Source organism: Microcebus murinus, chromosome 15, assembly GCF_040939455.1.
Source record: "Microcebus murinus isolate Inina chromosome 15, M.murinus_Inina_mat1.0, whole genome shotgun sequence".
NCBI lineage: Eukaryota > Metazoa > Chordata > Mammalia > Primates > Cheirogaleidae > Microcebus > Microcebus murinus.
The window spans coordinates 34,211,957-34,235,675 of record NC_134118.1 but is presented as its reverse complement, the minus strand read 5'-3'; the positions used below and the strand labels follow the sequence as shown (position 1 = coordinate 34,235,675).

Sequence of the window (23,719 nt, the reverse complement as noted above, 5' to 3'; positions counted from 1 at the left end):
GGTCACATACGAAATTCTTAAGCATCTCTTTGGAATAATGCCTGGAATTAATGTCAAGCTCTCTAGGCTAGAGTTGGTGGAATTCACCTTCTTTATTTTGAAAATTGAAGCAATGGCTGGATTCCTTATTCTCTGTCAACCCTTCTCTTCATCATTATATTTTTAAAGATGATTTTTAGCAATTGCCTTATTTTATTCTCGAATACTTTAAGTATTATGTAGCATAATTTCTCCAATTTAATGTATTTAAACTTATTTTGAATATTTAATTTCATCCTCTGTCTTGGACCTTAAACATATTATTTTCATTTTTGCCCTCCATGTATCATATTATTTTCTTGAGGAACAGAGATGAAGCAAAATAAGAATAGAGTAGTTCTGCTTGTCTTATCATGTACTATCATTTGAATTTCTTCATTTGCCAGCAGACAGTGTATTCTTGCTGTATCTAATAAAAATGCCATCATCACCACTTTGGCAATCATAGCAAAAATAAAAAGGGCATTTTTTTTATTTTGTAATTTTTTAAAGCTTCAGCTTATTTTATGTTTTATATTTTTTGCCACTCTTCTTAGAGGTTCAGCCACTGTTTTGTACTTCTCTCAATAAAGTTTATTATGGATTATACTTGTCACCAAGGGAGATACAAGCAAAGTTTATGACACAGTCCCTGACACGAAGGCATTTAAAGTCTGAGTGTGGAGATAACAAAGCCGAGAAATAGTGTCACAATTATACATGGCAGCACTTAACAATGAGCTTAATATTTGTGGAACAGTTTTAAGAAGTTCTAAAGAACTTGGGAGAAGGGAGAGAGTCCTACAGGATGGAAATATTGAGTAAGACTTTCCAGAGAAGATCTAGGACTTAGCTGAGATTTTAAAACAAGATCAGGATGTTGGAGTTCACAGGACCTGTAGGATTTAAATATAGAGAATACTGGGAAGAGTATTCTAGGTAGTGGAAAGGAAAGGAGTTGCTGCAGGGAGCAGGGTGTGTGTCTGTGTATGTGTGTGTGTGTGTGTGTGTGTGTGTGTGTGTGTGTGTGTGTGTATCCAGGGTATGGCAGGAAGGGAAAAACTCTGCCTTCCTGAGCCTCCACTTTGAAATATTCAAAGTTTGTGCAGAACACCATCACTCCTTCCTCCATTTCCAGCTTTCTCTTTCCTCTTGTTCAATCTTTGCAAGGTGCACACCTACTCATCCTTTAGATCTCAGTCCTACTGAGACTAAATAGGACTAAGTCCTACTTCTCAGGAACTTTCCCTGATCTTCCAAGCCTGAGCTGAGTGTGTGGTTATGTTTTCCTGCAACACCCTGTGCTTCCCCTATCATATTATTATGCTATATTGTAATTGCTTGCTGAATCATCTATTTTCCCCATTAGACTGATACTCTGTAGGAGGAGGTACCATTTCTGTTTGGTTCCCCATTCTATGCACAAACACCTAACCGAAGTGCTTAATGGCTCATAAGCACTCAGTAAAAATGTGTGATATGATATGCGCCTGCTTGGAGCAATGAGGATATATTGGGGGATGTTTTTTAAAATGTTTTAAGGTAAAGAGGGGTTAGATTACAATAAGTCCAGGATGTCAGACTGAATCTTTGCTTTAGTAGGTAATGTGGAATGATGTTTTGTTTTGTTTTGTTTTGTTTTTCAGTTTTAAGGAAGGGGGGGTGTATGGCATACACATTGCTTTTAATTAAACTTTCATAAATCAATTCAAACCATTCGAAGTTTGGTATGCCTTTCTACACTTAACGAGGAAATTATTTGGCATACTTATCTTGTGTTCATTCTGGCTGTTATAAAAAATTACTGTACATACTTTGTGGCTTATAAACAACAGAAATTTATTTCTCATAGCACTGGGGACTGGGAAGTCCAAGGTCAAGGTACTGGCAGATTCAGTGTCTGGTGAAGGCCAGCTTCCTCGTAGGTGAACATAAGGCAGCTTCTCTCTGTGCCCTCATATGGTGAAAGGGGCAAGGGATTTCTCTAGGGTTTCTTTCATAAAAGCACTGATTTCATTCATGAGGGCTCTACCTTCATGACCTAATCACCTCCCAAAGGACCCATCTCCAAATACCATCACATTTGGGATTAGATTTTAAAATGTAAATTTTGGGGGAGACACAAACATTCAGTCTATAGCATAGGATTGGGTGTTTCTATCCCTGATGTTCAGAAACCCTATGACTGTTATTACATTTATTTTTATCAGAGAAGTTTGTTATTTTACTAGTTTAATTTTATATACAGTCATATGTTGCTTAAGAATGGGGATACGGTCTGAGAAATTCAGCCTTAGGCAGTTTTGTCACTGTGCGGACATCAGAGTGCCCTTACACAAACCTAGATGGCCTAGCCTACTACACACTTAGGCTCTATGGCATAGCCTATTGCTCCTAGGCTACGAACCTCTACTGTATGTTACTGTATTGAATACTGTAGGCAATTTCAGCAAAATGGTAAGGACTTTTGTATCTTAACATAGAAAAAGTATAATAAAAATATAGTATAAAAGATTTAAAAAATAGTACACACATATCACACCCTTCCCATGAATGGAGCTTTCAGGAATGGAAATTTCTCTGGGTGAGTCAGTGAGTTAATGGTGACTGAATGTGAAGGCCTAGGACATTACTGTGCACTACTGTAGACTTTATAAACACTGTACACGTAAGTTACAATAAATTTATACAAGAAACTTTTCTTTCTTCAGTAATAAATTGACCTTAGTTTACTGTAATCTTTTTACTTTATAAACTTTTTAATTTTTTGAACTTTTCGACTCTTGTAATAATACTTAGCTTAAAATACAAACATGTTGTACAGTTGTACAAAAATATTTTCTTTCCTTATATCCTCATTCTATAAGCTTTTCTATATTTTAGAATTTTTCATTTTTTGGTTTTTACTTTTTAAGCTTTTTTTGTTATAAGCTAAGACAAAAACACAAAATAGCCTAGGCCTACACAAGGTCAGAATCATCAATATCACTGTCTTCCACTTCCATATCTTGTCCCACTGGAAGGTCTTCAGGGGCAATAAGAGGCATGGGAGCTGTGAACTCTTATGATAACAATGACTTCTTCTGGAATACCTCCTTAAGGAACCACCTGAGGCTGTTTTACAGTTATTTTTTTTTTTTTGTAAGTAGAACTAGTACCTTCTAAAGTAACAGACAAAAGGTGTAATATAGTAACTACATAAATTTACTGATTTATGCTTAGTTCTTTATTAGCATTATCAAGTATTATGCACTGTACATAATTGTATGTTTATTTACATCAACATCACCATAAACGTGGGTAATTCATTGCACTACAATGCTACAATGGCTACTACTTACTAGATGAGGGGAATTTTTTAGTTCTGTTATAATCATGTGGGACCACTGTTGTATATGTGGTCTGTAGTGACCCAAATGTCATTGTTCAGTGCATGACTATGTATGCACTGGAATTGTGGCATTATTGGCTGCTTATTGTTCTCACTTTTCAATCATTTTGCAACTTCATATATGCTCTTTTACAAGTAGGTAAATGATATATGGATAATATTATATTATTAAGTTAATAAAGCATAGGAATTTCAGTATCTCATTGGTATAACATGAGCTTTTAAATTGTGTATTCATGAACATAAAGTTTCATCAAGATATTACTATATGTGAAGTATTTAGAGGGTTGCAGATATAGAATGGAAGGAGATTTGGAAAAGTACAATAAAATTGTTAATACTTGAAATGTCAAGATGTAAAACACTATATTCTTACACTGAATTAACCCTATACATTTGTAAATGTGATTAGCAAATGGCAGTCTTCCCAGTGAAAGAGTAAAAACTCTGTGGAAAATTCCATTTCTTTTAATGTTTTAAAATATTTGCAGTCACTAACTGTAAGTAACATTCCTCTTTGTCCACATCTACCCAAATCTCAATTTAATATGTCACTGCATCTATTTTTGGTTCTTTTCTATGTGACTGGATCCGAGTAATTCTTAGGCTCTTGTTGTGTCATCTTATGCTAAAAAAAATTCAGCAGTGATATGTAGGAGAGCTGTGATTTTTCTTTATAAGAGTTTATACTTTGCTTGGAGAGCATGTTGTTTGAACCAAACTCATTGCCTTTCTCTTCTCCTCTTTTTCCTCGTTCCTTTGAAGCTGTGAGAGTTTATCTTGACTGAGACTGGTTACCACCTATAGCTCAGGTGCCAGCTTGGCCAAGAACAAGAAGGTCGTGTATGAAGGGGTATCCCAGGCCACCCTCCACAAAAGTTTCTCTCCCACTGGTTCTGCCATAGAGCCTAAATCTCCTTTGGGTTGATACAATCCTTTGGAGTATCTCTAACATTCCAAAGGGTGACTGTTTTATGCAGAAGAGCAGCACAAATTTGTTTGCCCAGTAGCAAAAAGTACTTTTATTTTATTACATTCTGCCATCAATCAAGAGCATAGCACTTGGACATTGATTTTTAATGTTAAGAGAAAAAGGAAACTAAAAGATCCACTATGTGGGGCATAGATAAGAAAGGTAGACCCAAGTATGGTTTATTGTGCAAAAATAATGGTGCTTAAACAGGAAGAGAAAGGCTAAGACAAAGCAATGAAGGTACTAAGAAGAGCTATTTCTGTATACTTTTGTTGCCTCCTTAGTTTTATTTATTGGTGGGGATGGTTAGGACATTTTTCTTATCAGCATGCTGTGGCCTTGGTTATCTACCTAAATCAAACCAGAGTAAAATCAGTTTAATTATTTTTATCTTAACATTGGACCTTTTTCAATGCGTGGTGGAAATTAGTAGGTTTTATCTTATCACAGTCTATTTGATACACAGTAAAATGGTATTTAGCTAAGATTCTTTACATTAACTGTCTTTGATAAATAATAATTGGTCAATTAATACAAGTCTCAAGAATTTTTGCTGCACACCATGTGTTAAAGACCATCTTAAGTGGTGTAGAGTTATGCAGTGTTCATAACTTCAAGCCGGTGATCTGATAGGTACTTTACTGCCTAACTACAGCCTTATTCTTGATCTTTCCCCTAACTGAATACTGTGTTGCAGTCACATTGTCTTGGCTGCAGTTGGTTACCAACCTTTCTTTTGTTTCCATGTCTTTGTCTTTTGCACGTCTTTGTCTTTCTACTCCTGAAAATCCTTTTCTTGTTTTCTCTGCCTTGCTATTTCCTACTTATTCAGCTCAGCTTAAATGTCACCTTTAAAGGATTCATTTACCAATGTACCCACGCAGGGTTATATAGAGATTTTCTGTGTCCCCATTACAACCTGTCATGGCATCACACTGAACTGAATTTGTGTGGCTTTAGTCTCTCTACCCTTAACCTTTGCTTGAAACACTCTTTAAAGATTTAAAGTTGACTTGTTTTTATTTGTTTGTTTTTTTTCTTTTTAATCCCAGAAACCCCATCCTTTAGAATGCAGTATTACACACTTAATAAATACTTTTGAGATATAAGAATGAATAAATGAATGGTCAGATAGGTTGATGAAAGATACTAAGAACAGGGAGAATCATTATAAAGAAAGGCCCTTGAAGAATGCTTAGGAACCAAACCTTTATGCATACATAATTTTGTTCATCAGCTCATGTAACACCATGGTCATTTGGAAAATATTGGTGCATTGAGATTCACAGATTTTCCAAATGGTGGTAGGCTTTCTTATACAGTATAAAAAGGTAACCTTCCTGAGTATCACCACCGATCTTGTCAGGAAGTATTGGAAAGCCACAAACTCTCACCATGGAAGGTTTAGGCAGTGTACCTGTGGGTTGCGAAAGTCTCTTAGTGTTCTTTCTTTAAGCCAAGAATCCCTCCTTAAATATAAGAAAAATATAAGTAGATTTTCCTTTAAATCAGAATAAACATTAAATTCTAAATTAACAGTTTAAGTGAAAAATTTAAAATTTAGAAAAGTTAAAACAATTTGATATTACTGCAAAATAAAGCAGCGAAGTGTAGTTACTTTTTCTGTATACATGTAAGCTCAAGAAAAACTGTGATTTCAAAATAATGAATTATTATAAAGAAATGAGATTATAGGAATTATATCAAATAAAATGATAGTTAGGAAAAACAAAATGGAAGTTCTGAGAACAAACTGCATTAATCTCTGAAAATGTGAATTTATATTCTAAGCCTACTATTTAAAAAATTCTATACAAACATAAATTCCATTAGAATGATCACATCATCACATGTCATGTAGCCTCTGGAAAACTTCACTGTGGTCTGTGAGGGAATGAGAGTGAAAAAAGCACACAATATCAGAGTATTTGCAAGTTTTACAGGTGAACAATAGCATCTGTTTATACCATGGTTTAATTAGACTCTATAGCATATAACTTTCAGAATTAGGTTTCAAGGATCTGTGAACTTCCAAATAAATCAAATGAAATAGAAAAAAGCTAATATATTTGAGAACATTCTAATAGAAATTTAGTCAAATTAAAATAAAAAAGTAATTCTTTGATTTTGCCTTGTCTAATGCTAACACAATTGAAATGTTTAAAAAATTTGTTTGTATTTCATATTCACTCTTGAAGTATATTTTGTTGGATGTAGAATTTAAGGTAGCCAGGTTTTGTTTTGTTTTCCTTCACACATTAAATTGTTTTGATTAGAATTAATCTTACCATTTTTTCTCTCTTCATTATGGTCCTTTTTTTCCCTCTGGCTGTTTTTAAAGTTTGAAAAATTTAAAGTGTGAAAAAATTTTTTATCTTTGAATTTCAGAAGTTTGATTATGATTAGTCTATGTGTGGTTTTCTTTGCATTTATCATGTGTGGGCTTTACTAAGCTTCTTGGATTTGTGACTTGATGCTGTCATCAAATAAAGAAAATTCCTAGCCATTACCTATTCAAATATTTTTTTCTGCTCCAATTGACTCTCTGATAACAGCAATATCTGGGCCATTTCTTGGTCTGTTTTTATTAACTGTTTCTTCTCTTGACCCTGGGTACTTTTTTTCCTTCTTTGTGTGTTATATATCAGGCTGTATGTGCACATATACATCAGGCAAAAAATTAGAAGGGCTGAGTCCACTAGTTAATCTGGATCTGAGCTTTGTTGCAGCCCTACTTTGAACAGGTTCACCACTGGCTTCAAATGTTTTGTGGGCAGAATTAGAGCTTTCTTTTTAACAGGGTTTGCGATCTGACACATCTGATATCTTTGTTTATCTCACAACCACGGAGTCCCAGCAGCCAGCTTTTTGGGTCTCTGGGAAGTTCCCTTTGCTCTCCTAGCATTCTGTGCCTTGAAAGACCTTTCTTTGTCCTACTTTCTTGCCACAGCTCTAGCAGCCCAGCCTTGTACTTGTTGGAGACTTTGAATACCCCAGGGCTCTTTTTCTCAGCTCTTTTGCTTGGTTCATAGCCTTCAGCAAGCTGTTGTCTTGCACTTGAGGGAAGCCCACATGCCATAAAGAGGAACTCTCTCACCTCTCATACCTTACCTCCAGCATTTGGCAGTGTACTGTGCTTGATGAAGGCCAGTAGGAAGGAAGTAGCATGTAGGCGGAGCTCCTCAGTGTTCTAATTTGTCATGCTACCCACATGCTGTGGCTAAACATTTGATAAACATTCAACTAGCTTCTTTTGACCCTCCTCTGTGGAAGATTCTGTCACATTCTACCACTCCATCAAGGAAGACCTTACCCATGTTCATCCTTGGAACATACCCAGTTTTAAATCATAAGTCCTTCAGTGCTGTGTTTCTTTTTCAGTGTTGATTTGGTTATTCCGTGTTTCTATATATAGTTGACCCTTGAAAAACGTAGGGGTTAGGGACACTGACCCCTCATGCAGTCAAAAATCCACATAAAATACCCCCAAATCTTAACTACCAATGGCCTACTGTTGACAAGAAACCTTTTCACTAACATAAATAATCAATTATCACATATTTTGTGTGTTATATGTGCTCTATATATTGTATTCTTATAATAATGTAAGCCTGAGAAAAGAAAATGTTAGTGAGAATGTCATAAGGAAGAGAAAATATATTTACTATTCATTAAATAGAAGGGGATCATTATAAAGGTCTTCATCCTCCTTGTTTCCACATTGAGTAAGCTGAGGAGGATGAGGAGGAAGGGAAGGGGCTGGTCCTGCTGTCTCATGGGTGGCAAAAGGGGAAGAAAATCCACTTATAAGTGGACCCACACATTTCAAACCCATGTTGTGCAGGGCTCAACTGGACACACACACACACACACACGCACACCCTTGCAACCTTTTTTGCCTTTTATTTCTTTTGCTAAACGTATTGCAATGGCTAGGACCTAACTTCAGGACAATGTTGATTAGAAGTCATGAGAACAGGCATCCTTGCTTTCTTCCTTATAGTGGTGGGAAAGCATTCAGTCTCTGATAATTAAATGTGATTTTAACTGTAGTTTCCATAGATGCTTTGTGATGGAACTTTTTAAAAAATTATGATTGCATAGCTTGTCTAGCTTGTTCTCATTATTAGGTTCAGAATGGGAGTCTCTTGTGATTTTCTACAACTTAACCAGAAGTGAAAAACCCTGTACTTTGACCTTGTTTGAGCTAACTTTGTTACAGAAAGCTACTAATATGGGTAAATAAGGAAAAAGGAATTTCCTGTCCTCAAAATTCTTCTTTCAAACTTGCTATTTCTCAATCCATTAGTCTTAATGTAATCTATACTTAATTACAATGTAGTATTTCCACACCATAACTCCTTTTCTCTTTCCACTTTCATGAAGCCATTCTTACTGCAATTTCTCTATTAAAAATCATAAATATCTTTGTATCTTAAAAATCAAATGCTATTTTGATATCGGTCCTTCTTACCAAACATTTATCCTCTTTTTTATTCATTCTCATCATACTTTTCTAATTTCTGCTTCTCTGTCTTAGTTGTAACATCCTTCTCCAATTCTTAAACATGATTATTCTCCATAGTTCTAATTGGCCATCTTCTTTCCCTACACATAGCCCTTTGATCTTGAACATAATTAACTCCTGACTTGAATGGCTTCTTCTCTGTGGAGGAAGACAAATTCATCTCTAATTTGTAATACATTCCCAAAGGACAGACTGCAGTTTACAAATGTACCTCTAACTAGATGCCCTTCTAACAGTTCAAGATCCATGTTTACAAAACAAAATTCAATACCCTTTCTCTCAGGCCTAGTGCTCTACTTCTGTTATTTCTTTCTATTGATGGCACCATATCATTCCAGACAGAACCTCAGCCTCATCCCGTTCCTCAGATCTAGTGAGTTGCCACATCATGCCCACTTTAATTTTACCATATCTCTAGTACCCATCCTTTCCTGCCACTTTCCCACAATTTCCTGCATTCCTTGCATTCCCTTATGCTGCTCTCTCTCTAGGGCTGCCCCTTGCCAATGTCTTAATTTTCAAACTCTAGTCATTTGCAAAAATAAGCTCAAATTCGCCACATTCCAAGAAGGCTTTCTTTTTTTTTTTGAGACAGAGTCTCGCTTTGTTGCCTAGGCTAGAGTGAGTGCCATGGCGTCAGCCTAGCTCACAGCAACGTCAAACTCCTGGGCTCAAGCAATCCTGCTGCCTCAGCCTCCCGAGTAGCTGGGACTACAGGCATGAGCCACCATGCCCGGCTAAGTTTTTCTATATATATTAGTTGGCCAATTAGTTTCTTTCTATTTATAGTAGAGACGGGGTCTCGCTCTTGCTCAGGCTAGTTTCGAACTCCCGACCTCGAGCAATCCACCCGCCTCGGCCTCCCAGAGAGCTAGGATTACAGGCGTGAGCCACCGCGCCCGGCAAGAAGGCTTTCTGATCATCCTTTTGCTGCCACTGCTTAAAAGTGATATTTCTTATTAACATTGTTAAGTCTCTATTTCTACATTCTCCATTTTTTTATAGCCATTTAAGAAAATTTATTGTGTGTATATGTTTGCATATATGTAAACATATATGCATGTATACAAAAAATATATATATGTATGTATAGATCCCACCTATAGCACACTTCGAAGAAAATTACAGGAAGGAACAGTTTTATACTTTTCTGAAGCTCTGAAAATTTTGATTGAATTATAATTATAAATACATTTATTAACAATTCATTTTAAAACATATTTCCAAATAGCAAGACATTCTAGAAGCTCTGATTTAGCTTCCTTTTACTTGTGTTTTTATGAGGTTATTTTTGCCTTTGTCTTGCACTATATATTGCTTATAGTTAATAGCCCAATATTAATATATTTTATTAACATTAGATTAATATTAATTGAATGCCCAACGATGCATGATGCTGTGCTAAGTGCTTCTGATAAGCCAATGAACTATAGGAAGTGTCGATGGTTTTTCATTTAGCTGATTTCACAGTGAGGTTAAAAGGAAGTCACAGGACATTGTTGATTTCTTTGGCAAGCTCAGACATTAGAAATTCATAAACCTCTATATCTAGTGAGATTTGGCCCTTCCAAAAAATGTAGAACACTATACAACTAATAATAAAATAGAAAAGAAGAATATATAGAAACATGTTTGAAAAAATTTTTTCTCATCATGTTGTATATTATTTACACATGTGTGTTTATGTCTTCACATACTAAGGATCCAGGAAAAAGACAATAAATTTGATAATAACAGTTTAGGCTACCTATCTATACCCCTTCCTCTTCTGTGTGCATACCAGAAGACTTGGAGCCAGCAGTTCTATTTTTTAATTTCAGCAGAAAATAAATAACTGGAGGTCCAAAGTTGGATTAACTGTGATCTGTGTTGGCTAGTTTGATTAAGCTGGAAAATACCTAACTTTCTATTAAGTGACAAAGACAGGATGAAGAAGGTTATTTAGAGAATGTGTTTAGAGAATTGAAAAGGGACTAAAGATAGCTTCTTAAGAAAGTGCAAAAGGTGATGAGAAAATTATGAAAAAGTCTGGGGAAATAATTTAGAAACTCTAGCTAGCCAAAGAAATTCTATAGTGTGTATTAATATTAGTGTGATGTGTAGGTGAAATGTTACCTTCTAGTGGGACTAACAGGAAGTATTCATGTAACACTCAAAAGATGGCTGAGTATTTAACTTTAATTAAAAGAACTAAGTGGTAAATATTTCTTAGAGTGGTCCTTGCAGTGCAGTAGTTGGGGGTCCACAAAAAGAGGGGGAATTCTCTGCATTTCAATTGAGCAGTTGATCAGGATCCATTGGGCTGAGCTCTGGGGTTGTGGTCAAACTGCCTGAGTTCCTGTCTCACATATATACCCTTTGAGAGCTTGACTCAAGCTCTCAAAGCTTAGACCAAGTCACTAAAATCTAGACTCCTGTCACCTGCAAGTGGAAGAGATTGCAGTAAGTAATCTCTAACATATCGTCCAGTTCCAAATTTATATTCTGAAAATGACAGTGTCTTTATGTTGATGCTGAAATGAAGAGTAAAACTTGTTTAGGATTTACTGTGAACAGGAAGATTTCTTTTAAATTTGCCTATTTTGAATCAATTAAAGGGTGGAAGACATTAAAAGAATATGGTTGTGGTTTGGGATTTAATGGGAAAGGACTCAGCCTTTCTCGACATGGAATTTGTGGGTATCCAAATTTCTGTTAATGATTTCTTCTAAACTAATTATTACATAAAAATTCAGAAAGAATTGAATTTGTGTTGGAATTTGTTGCATGTCTTTTGCTAGCCTAGCTCCAGCATAAGCATTAAGGATCTGTGTCTCAGTATTGGTGATAAAAGGTCATTTTCTGCCTCAAGAAGCAGAAAGAGCTTTGCTGATGATCAGAAATCTTGAAAAGGCCTGGACATCCCGTTGGTTCCTAATTACTCAGTAGCTGTGCTCCCAGGCCACCTCCAGAGAAACATCTTCCTTTGGTCTTCAGGACTCTAATTTAGCTCTTTTATTAAATATTAGCCTTCTTCCTGCTCCCCCCATCCCCACCAAACATAAAAGAAAAATTCTCCAGTAAACATACTTGGCCAGAATTTCTTCTTCTGCTTTGCCATAATGATCCTTTAAATGTGGCAGAGACACCTATGGTCTTTCTAGTTGCCCTCCAATTCTTATCTGAGTCATAATACAAAAGAGCCTCAAAGTGAAGGTTTGCAAAGGGAGTCCCCTTAGAATTCACTGGGAGCCCGAAAGGATCTCTCACTCCTGCGTTTTGGGACTATCTCAGCTTCGTTCTCTTAATTGACATGTACAACAATCTGACCTTCCATTTTCTACTGTACTCTCATTTAGCAGATAGAATTTAGTCTTTGTTTTCCCAGATTCTATTTATTGATAGGAGAACTTGAGTCACAATCACAATGACATGTAAAAAGCCCCTAGTTTCTCAAGGCCATTCCAGAGCGTGAGCTCTGTAATTAGGAAGAGCTGGGTTCATTTCCTATTTCTACCACTCACTAGCTATGACCAAGGGCAAGTTACATAATCTATGTTTCAGATTCTTCTTGTGTAAAAAAAAAAAAAAATACTAAAATACATAAACACACACAGGCACATCCATATACCCTACCCCATAAGAATGTTGTGAAGATTAAATGAGATAACGCATCTGATATCCTGAGCATTCTTTTAAAGCAGAAATCAATCAACTGATTTTACAAAGGACAACTTAGTAGATATTTAAGGCTCTGCTGGCCTGTGGTCTCTGCTGCAGTTACTCAACTTGGTGTGTCGTAGCAGGAACGCAGCAGCCACAGACAATGCATAAATGAATGAGTGTGGCTGTGTTCCAGTAAAACTTTATTTGTGGGGACAATAATTTAAATCTCATATAATATTCGTGTACCATGAAATATTTTTCCTTTGATTTTTAGTTACCATTGAATGATGTAAAGACTGTTCTTAGATCACAGGCTGGATAAAAACAGGCAATGGGATACAGTTTGGCCCACAGACCATAGTTTGCCAACCCCTGCTTTCAAGGCTCCTGAGTGTCTGTGTCCTCCGCAGTGGCAGTTCAGCTCCTGCATCTGCATCTCCTCTGCTGCCTGCCTCCGCCATTAGCACATTTGTTCTGGTTCTCCTTGCTCTTTCTTTGCTGTTCTGTGGCCAGGCCTATACTTCTTGATTAATCTGCTCTTGGTGAAGTTGGGTAAGGTTCTATCTCCAGCAGTATATAAAAGTCTTAAGTTTTCTGGCTGCATTAGTTTATGGTCCTTTCTCTCAAGGAGCTTGGGAAAGGTGCCAAGGGCTGGATTAAAAGAAACTGTGGGAGTCACTAGCATCTCTTATTCCAGAATCTTTTTTCCAAGTATATGACAAGTTAGAGCCAAACAATTTGACTTTCCTTTACCACTGGGTGAGTTATGAGCTCATAAAGTCACTTCTTCCCTTCTATCAGGAATAAGATGGCCTTGATATCTCCCCATTGTTCAAAACATTAATTCAAGTGCTCCACAGATGTGACAATCAATCCCAGTAGCCACTTTTCTTTTGTGAGGAGCCCTATATTTCTATTTTAATTGGACTCTGGGTTGTGACTTACCTAGACATCCTTTAAAAATATGCCAATTAGTGTCTCATCTCTCCCTGCCCAGTACCCAAACATTTCTACAAAATAAATAAACACCGAGAAAGTAAGTAGATAAAAGAGATCGATATTGAGAATAATTGATAAAAGCAGTGATTATAGACAACATTCTTTATATAACATATACTAATCATTTCTCAATCTAGCATTCTAGGAAAAGAAAATCAGATACCACAGAATTTTTATGTAAGCTTGGTTGTTATGAGATGGTTTGTTTTAAAATTTTCCACATTGGGAATAATGTAGATTTATAGATGAGAGTATGTACTGCAAATAATGTAGATTTATAGAAGAGAGTATGTACTGCGTAAGGATTGCTTGATTTATATGACAGTTTTGATTTAATGGGTAGAAAAGAGTTTTGACATTCAGCATAGTTTCCCTATTTTTATATTCTAACATTTTATTAAAGGAATTTGACATGCAATTTATTATTTAATAGAATTAGATAAGATAAAACACAAAATAGAATCTTTCTGCTCTGTGATGTGCTGTCAATTCTATTAATTTGTAATTCAATAAAAGGAGCCCTAACTATTGACTTAGATATAACTTTTTTTAAAGCATTGTTTTTTTATTTCAAAACATTTCAGGGGTACAGCAGGGTTTTGGTTATATGGGTTACTTTTATAATGCTTGAGTCAAGGTTATAAGGGTTCCCATCACCCAGATAGTGCTCATTGTACCCATTAGGTAGGTTTTTGCCCATCCCCTGTGTCCCCCCTTCCCCCTGGCTGATTTCTGTTGAGTTTTATTGCCCTTTATGCACATGTGTGCTCATCATTTAGTTGCTGTTTAATAGTACATATTGCGTCTGTTTTTCCATTCTTTAGATACCTCATTTAGGATAAGGTTCTCTAGTTCCTTCCAAATTATTTCAAAATGCATTAAGTCATCCTTCTTCGTGGCTGAGTAGTATTCCATGGTATACATATACCACATTTTGTTAATCCACTCATGAATTGATGGGCATTTGGGTCAATTCTACATCTTAGCAATTGTGAATTGTGCTACAGTAAACATTCAAGTGCGGGTGTCTTTCTGATTAAATGACTTCTTTTCCTTCAGGTAAATACCCAGTAGTGGGATTGCTAGATCAAATAGTAGGTTGAGTTTTAGTTCTTTGAGGAATCTCCCTACTGATTTCCATAGAGATTGTACAAATATGCAGTGTCACCAACAGTGTATAAGCATTCCTTTCTCTCTGTATCCATGCCAACAACTTAGATATAACTTTTTTGGTATTCATTAATGTTCTTCAAGAACAAATGGAGATTATTTTCTATATGTGTAGGGTACTGGACATCTGCTATCCCCAGAGTTCCCTTAAATAGGCTTTGATAAATAAGGAATAAAAGACTTCATAGGTATAAAACATTATTGGATCTTTCTGAAAAGATAGAATAAGTTTAACAATCATTTATTTAGTAACTGCTGCTGGCATGATTCTCTTGTAGTAGGCAATGAGCATTTTACATTTGGTTGTATGTACTCAAATCTCTTTTTATAAGGGCTGCCTTAAAGTCATCAAGTAGACACTGATAATTTCCTCCTAACTGTAAGAACTTGCCTAGAGATCTAGTAGAACAGGCATCACATCTTTTGTAAAGCAAATAAATTTAAACTTCAATGCAAGACTGGGTTCTTTTTCTTTTTCTCTTTTTTATATGATGGATCTATGAGAGCCAGGCAAGGTCAGGCATTTTACATATATTGTCTCCATCCTTAATTCAACCTGTTTCATTATGACTTTACCATTTTGTGGGTGAGATAACAGAAGCCCCTGAAGTTAAAAAGCTTGTGTAATGTCACTCTACTACTAAGTAGTAATTGTGATAGTCAACATATATTCATCAAATACTGGGTGCCAGTGCTTTTCTGAGTGCTTTATATTTATCGCTTTGTTTAATTTCACACCACATTTACAAAATAGTTGCTATTAGTATTCTTATTCTCCAGATGAAGAAAATTGAGGTGAAGTTCAGTTAAGAACTTGGCTAATGTCACAGAACTAGTAAATGGAAGAGAACACAGACTATGTGGTTCTATAGCCTAACTCTTAACTGCTATATGAACTCCACTGACTCAAGGCATGACTGGTCATGGCACCTACATTTATGTGAACCCATGCTTCCAAATCATGAAGTCCCTCTATGCTAATCATTGGCATGAAATACACAGATACCTACACACACACACACACACACACACACACACACTTCTATATTTCTCAGACACTTAAAAACTCACCATTACATAAGGGGGAAAATAAGTATATGTATATAAGTATATGGGTGTGTGTATATGTCTGTCTATATGTATATGACATCAAGAATATAGAAGGTGTACTTCCAGGCCTTCCTGCCTTACCCAAATTTAAAAGAAGAGAAAATGGAGGAGTTACAATGTCATGTAATCATTAGTTTTATTATGTCACTTAAAAGAAATCTATCAATCAGCCCAATCTTTTAAGGAGTTATGATGTCGTGTAATCATTAGTTTTATTGTGTCACTTAAAAGAAATCTATCAATCAGTCCAATTTTTTAATAAATCAAGGATTCGTTTTTATTTAAAAAGTTTCACCAGGTTGTATTACCTAAATCATAAGCAGACCTGTGGAACCTTAGAGAATATGATCTTTTTGAATGTGTCTTCCAGGTAATTAAGTCAGCTTTTCACCTTACTTGCAAATTTATATCAACTACTGATGAGAGCAGAGACATTTCTGCTATAACACTATAGATGTGTTTCTGGAAAACCACATATGTTTCAAACTGTGCACTAAAATTAAAAGGACTTATGGGAGGAAAATGTGTTGGTGTGAAACCACTCGACGCTTATGAGCACTAACAAAAGCAATAATAATCCTAAAAAAAAATGCATGCCTTAGTTAAAAAGCAGGTTGAATTCTAATGAATACTGCACTACAGTAATTACAGGCCTTGACTTAAGGGGAAAAAAGTGAGGGTAGCTGATAGGAAAGGACTGTAAGAAAGTTCTGAGCCTTCTGAATTGTGGAGACCAGGGGAAAATAAAGGAAAATTGTGCAATGAGTGCTTCCAAGACTGACTATACAGTCAGATTACGCTAAGAGGAAGAAGGGAGGTCGGGGGGTAGAGGAGCTACAGCATGACCGCCACTTTATCATGACATCATTCCCCTTTGAAAGGTGTGTCTGAGCCTATTCACATTACAGAAATACACAGTACTTAATTTAAAAATAGATAAAAACAGAATGGATTTCTACAGAGTAAAGAGGACTTACATTTCCCCCTTAACTCATTTTATAATAATTAGTATACTTTCAGCAAGTATATTTTTAAATGACTAAGCCTCTATAAGGAACTATTTAGCGATGTAACTATGATGAGAATCATAGAAACAGCTGCAAGAAATTGTTTTTTATAATTTAGGAAAAAAATTATGGAAAAGTTTATCTGATTTCCTCATGGCCTGCGTGATGCACCCTAAGTGACAATGATTTTTAATTTGGAGAGGTTTAATTACACGTACTCAAATTTTGCTACTACAGAGTATACTGAATTTTGCTATTACTTCAAAGATGTCACAGAATTGCCTTATAAATCTAATTTTAAAGATTGTGAATTATGCTCATCTTATTTTTAATAAATAATTTAATATAGCTTATTAAACATAATTTGTGCCCCGCACAAATATAGCTTTATCAAGGCGGTTGACATCAGGCAAGGGTGGGACTCCTCATATATTTGATTATTGGACGTGAGGTTGCCATTGCCTTTAGAGTTGATTTCATTGTTTTGTGAGAATTACCAGTATGGGCTCTTTCATTACAAAAATTTAAGATAAACACCCTCCATTCTTCTTTAAAATATCTTGAGCCGGCTAACACTTGCATGTAGATGCAGTTAGTTGACAAGATAGATGCTCTGCTCAGTAATATAAATTGGAGTCAGCCTTCCTGTGTCTGAGGTTTTGAACAAGAAAGAGAAATTGCTTTCCAAAAGGAGATTTTAACAGGAGAGTTGAGTACCCCGACTTCCACAAGGTATTATATAACATTGAGAACCCAAACTGTGGCCTTAATTCCAATTAAATAACCAAAGTCATAGGAAATGTATTAGAGATGATTTTGATTGCTCTCCATGGTCCCTAGAGAATTTTCCTGACTGTGGTATTGAGAAGTAAAGTCAGAGGAATGTGGCCTCCCTCTTCTTGAGTCTCTATGTCCAATACCGTAGCTAAGGCCTGTGGATTCTTTCTCTGAAATACTTCTGCATTTGGTCCACTTCTTTGTATTCCCAGATCACCATTTTTGCCCAACCCAGATCTGCCATCTGCCCTACTCTTATCCATTTTTCATTCTACATCCCAAATAATCTTTTAAAAATGCAATCTAATTTATTCATTCTCTTGCTTCTTAGCCATGTAGTTGATTGCACTTAGAATTGAATATTGTCTTGTCTAACATGATTTACATAACTCTGCAAAACATAACTCTACCTGTTTTATCTCTCACCAGCATCACCTTGTTCTCCCTGACCACGTCCCCTGGCCCCACTGGAATTATTTCAGTTCCTAGAACATGACTAGGTCTGTTTTGGCTTCCAAGCATATTGTTCTTTCTGGAACTCTCTTAACCTGGTTCAGCTCAGATGCCTCTCATGGGACTAGGTTCAGACCCCTGATTTGCACTCCCAAAGTATTATGTGCCTCCTCACCTTTTAGAGTGTGGCCACATGCCACACTCAAAACTATATCAGAAAGAGTTTTCTTTCTGGTTTGTAAGCTCTGTGAGAGCAGGAGCTCTGCCCCTGTGTCTATAAGAATGTCCTGCACACAGCAGGATATCTCTTATACAAATATTTGCTGAATAGAATGAAAAATGAGCAAGTGAATGCATGAAGAAGTAGAAGGCAATCTGGCAACAGCAAAGAATCTATGAGAATCGAGATTATGAACAACAAAATGCAAATGAATGTAGAATTCAAGCAGAAGCCAGAAGGTTCTAGAGTTTTGACCTTAAGGCATCATTGAATTTAGCAAGGAGGTTTCAGTAACGTACTAGAAACAAAAGCCAGATAGTTATAGAAATAGGAATAAATATGATGTAAGGAAATGAACACTGCCCATAAGGCCTGTTCTTCCAACAAGTACGACAATAAAGAGATAAGGTAGTACTAGGGAGGAGTAATGGGATGAAGGGGTCTGAGATTTATTTGCCTTTTTTAAATTTAACTTTGTACTGGAGAGACTTGAATGTGCTTACCAGTTTTCCTACTACTTTGTCTTGTTTTCCTGTTATAGCACAGAGAAGGTTCTATAAACATTTCTTACTGCAAAGTAAAAAGAAACACATTTTAAAAGATTTATTTATGGGATTTTATTTAATGTATTATCAATGTTTGAGGAAGAAAAAATTGTCTACGTTTTTTGCCTACCTGAAAACTAAGCTGTTTTCTTTAGTTTATAAAAATAGTTGTTATAATTTGTACTGAATTATGGCAACTTTATCCTTACTAAGGAATTCTTTTGGCTGCTTTTAAAAATATGGCCTTTTGAATTTGATCTTAAAACACTTGCATCTTTTTAATCACAGATATTGGCATGTCAAGGTCCTAGTGTGATATTAGAGGTCAGATATAGCTCTTTGTTTTTACTATGGAGACAATTCTTAGGCTTGCCCCTTCTTGCCATTGTTAACTTGATAATCTACTCTTTTAGACCTGCTGTTGTAAAAGAGGCTTTTTTGTGTCAAAGAGTACTGAAAGGGTGTTTTCCTCAGGTCTACATGACCTTGTTACATGTAGTAAACAAGGTGTTCATGCTTAATTAAATCCTAGAGTTTAAATGCTAGAGGGCCACCTTCCCTGAACAATAATATGTCCTGGTTATTAATACTGGGCCAGTAGCTGGGTCATTATTCTCACCACAGCGAAGTTAATCACTCACTAGTAAAAGGGAGCCAGCATTCAGTATAGCTGGAAACTGTTTAATCATCAACTTTGGGGGATGGCAAGTACCTCTTCAAGTTTCTGAGAACATATTATACCCCTGCTTGCCAAGGCCTGTCACCGAATTTATTATTTTAATTTATTTGTTTTCCCCTTACCATGTTCCTACCATTACTACCACCAGCTATGTACTGAATTCATCAAGTGACCAAACCATTTCTGAAGTTACTGCTAACGTTACCCATAAAATCCATCACTAGTTTAGCTGAAGAACATATTCTGTATTCCTGGCAGGCAAAGGCAAGACAAACATAGGTTTCCAAGGTATCAGCACTGTGTGCATCTGTTTCATAGTGTAATTTCATCAGTTGAACAGATGAAGAATGCTAATTAGTTTGTTTATACGTATGTGATTTAATGATACTAAACACTCTACTGATCTTGAAGTAAGCACAACTTGTTTCCTGTTGCTGTTTTTACTTTAATAAAAAACAGTGCTCAACACATTTTCTGGAAATTGTAGTACTGTGCAATACAGGAAAAGAAAGGATCTCAAGGAAGGTTAGCTGGTCATTTGTATCCTGCTGTAGCCAGATTGAGTTGGAAGATGAGAATTAAAATATCGTGTTTGAGTACCAAGGTTGAATTCCAGTGTGAATAAAAGAGATTAAATTTAATGGAAGGACTTAATAAGCTATATTATATCAAACTTCTAAATTCAATACTAAAATTCTAATGTGAATAACTTATTTTAGGAAGCCGTTCTATGCCTTTGTCAGATCCAACCTATAATTTTCTATTTCTTATTGTCTTCCATTTTTTGGGTTTTCTTTTTTCTTTTTAGTACTGCTAGTTATTATAGTTATATTTTGATGTAACTGAAATAGTGGCATTTGGTTAATACAACTCTACTTCCTGAAAATTAATATAAAATAATGGTATTATATTTTTATAAATGGTCAGTTAATATTATCTGCAAATTCTCTTTGATTACATTTAAGTTGTACAAAAAAAACTAGGTCCACATAGGCTGCTATTTTTGGAGAGAGGTGAGGGTAGAGAGGATGAGGAAATAACTCTGGCCCTATAGTCAAAATTACATTTGAATCAAAATGCTCCAGTACATGTACTCAGTCTTTTCAATGAGGGGTCAACGAACTCCTGGGCTATATTCACAGCCTGTGCAAATAAGGTAGTATTAGCACACATCCATGCCCCTTCGTTTGCATGTCATCTATAGCTGCCTTCATGCTGCAGTGGTAGAGTTTAGTAGTTGCAACAGAGACAATATAGCTTGCATAGCTGAAAACCATTACAAAAATGTTTATTGATCACTGATTTAAACCATAAATCAGAACAATAATTAGAGTTATGATGAGATGTAATAAGGACTGAAAAACAGATATTAAATTAAATCCTATAAGAAACGTGGATTCTTAAAATCCTTAGATTTTTAGGTCTTTTAGAATTCAAGTAAACATTTCCTCTATTGGCATATTACCTTTGGGTCACTTCAGTAGATTGTTGAGATAGACAGCTCCCATTTTCCTCTGGCAGAATATGGTTTCTGCTCATGAATATATAGGATCTTCCTTTGTACTCTCTTGAAGATTCATTTATTACATATGATCACAGATATAACTTTAGGTAACAGAGAGTACTGGCAACTGCTTCTGGCCTGTCAGCATCTGTAATCTTCTTCTGTACCTAATGTCCCATGCCACCTCCAGGCATGACAGAGGTTGAATTCAGCTTCAGAAAATGAATCATCATTGTTCTAAACTCAGATGACCTACCTGTGACAACTTACAGGCTGTTGCTGATACATATTAGGAACATATTAAGGGCATTGTGAAGCATAGAAAAGAAAAAAATAATTGAACTCCAGTTCTGGAGATTAAAATGTAAGACTGTATCTTAGATAATTCAAATATCATCAGCCAAAGAGCAGATTTATTTTCTTGATTGGATTTCAGTGTAAAGTTATAAATCATATTTGCAAAATAAACTAATCCCAATTTATAAACTAAGCATGATTATGTAGAAACTGGTCTAACTTGGTAATATGAGTTCAGGGTTATAGAAAACACATTGGCTCTGTCGTCATAGTGATCTATATTTGAACCCCTTTTCTGTCATTTTCTAGCATTTCGAATGAGAGAAAATGACCTAAACTTTTGGGCCTCTGGCCCATTAGGGATAATAATATCTGTACCATATGGTTGCTGTGAAGATTAATTATAAATATAGAGTTCCCGGCACTGTGTCAGACATACAGTAGGGGATTAGTAAATATGGATTCATTTCTACTTCTTTTGTGTGTTTTCTTTTCTTTTCCAATAGTAGGCAATAGTTGATGGACCGAGTTGGTGGACTGATTAATAATCAAGATCATTAATATTGTTGATAGGCTGAATTCACAACCAGACAGTTCCAGTGACAAATAACTAATGATAAATGGGTTGTAAATTGTGTGAGGATTTACAATCCCATCAACAAAAACAAAAGCACAAGGGAAAATATGTTGGAATATGATTTCTGTGGGAAGAGAGGCATTCTTGGCTTATCCCAGTGTTGTCTAGATTCAGATCCAGAGATCCCAGCAAATCCCATGGTATGTTCATAGGGATAAAGATTTCTTTGGGGATTTCGATAATAATATTTTAAAATTACATTTCTATTTAATATTTATAGCAATAAATGTTCTCTTTTGCAACAATAATTTTCATTGACTTTTTTTTCATCTAAAAGTCAATGCTTCAAATCTGAAAACCTATACATGGGCACCATTATATATATTATTTCCTTTAGATATTTTGGAAACATTGGTTTATACAATTCTGATTTTTCAGAAAGGACAGCATAATGAGAATGTAGTAGTACTTTCATTAATAAAACATAGATTTAGACTTGACTTCTGTCATAAAACCATGGTGTTTAATTTCACAAGAGTGAAATTAACCCTAAGCCTAAATTAAACTGGACCAAATGGGTTATATAAAATGGAAATCAGTAGTTCACACCAAGGACATTGTGAAAAAATACATTTTATTTGAAAAGCGTTAAAATATTAAAAGCAAGTATTTTACTAATATAATATATATTTATTAGTATACTGAAATGCACATATATTAAATCATAAATATGTACGTAAATGTACACATTAATTACATCAGCGTATAAAGTCACTCCTCTTTCTCTTCTGACTTTTTGATGCCCATAGACATCCCAGTTATTGATAGTGGCTTCTTGGAGGAATTTGGGTCCCACGTAAGAACAACAGCGCATCAGGAGATCAGAGCAGCGTGAGCACCAGCGACACCATGTTCTGCACGAAGCTCAAGGATCTCAAGATCACAGGGGAGTGTCCTTTCTCCTTACTGGCGCCAGGGCAGGTTCCTAAAGAGTCAGCAGAGGAGGTAGCAGGAAGCTCAGAGAGCTGCAAAGCAACTCCGCCCATCTGTCAAGACATTCCTGAGAAGAATATGCAAGAAAGTCTTCCTCAAAGAAAGACCAGTAGGAGCAGAGTCTATCTTCACACTTTGGCGGAGAGTATTTGCAAACTGATTTTCCCAGAGGTGAGTGCTTGCACTTTAGAGATTCTAATATTTTGAAATAGTAAAAAAAAAAAAAACATTTCGCTAAGGAAAATTTAAACACTTGCTTTCTCACTTTCAAGGCTATAATAAATGTAGAAAAACATTCTCTTACTTCAATCGTGTTCTTAAGTTGTGCTGAATCTTAAAATGTTTAAGATCTTGAATTCTTTTCAAAAGGATCCTGCACTCTGACAAACTTTATGACTTTGGCAACTGGCTTAATCCCCCTTAGCCTAAGCTTGTTTATCTGTAAAAGGGAAATAATAATAGTACCTGCCCCCTAGATTTTTAATGAGTATTAAGTGAAGCCATCCATAGCTCATCCCATACCTTAAGTAATAGATAGTTGTTAACTACTATTGTAAAATTAAATTCTTCAAAGAATAACTTACTTTCCTCTTGGTCTTCCTCTCTTAGTAGCAAAGAGCATCATGTGTTCCCTGCCAATTTGCAGAGGTGTGAAAATCTCCCTTGGCTTCTGGCTCTGAATAAGAAATCTCTGCTGAAGCCAGGCTTGGCCTGCTCCCTTAGGTCAGAGTCATGAGCCTGAGATTGCCTACATCTATGTGCTGTTATCTCTGACACTTCTTCTTATGGCCCTGCAGCCTGCTTTGCATAGTGTCATTTTGAGATCTGGAGCA

At 35.8% G+C, this 23,719-nt stretch overlaps 1 protein-coding gene across 4 annotated transcripts in view; it reads left to right on the top strand.

Moving 5' to 3' along the window:
• The window catches only part of GUCY1A1 (guanylate cyclase 1 soluble subunit alpha 1), a 66,589-nt gene that overhangs the window by 5,704 nt on the left and 37,166 nt on the right, over nt 1-23,719 (top strand). For all 4 annotated transcript variants that reach the window (XM_012783624.3, XM_012783625.3, XM_012783623.3 and 1 more), the window contains one exon: nt 22,703-23,057. In XM_012783624.3, the coding sequence (XP_012639078.1) occupies nt 22,803-23,057 (255 nt within the window). In that variant the 5' untranslated portion in view covers nt 22,703-22,802. The remainder of the gene's footprint in view (nt 1-22,702; nt 23,058-23,719) is intronic.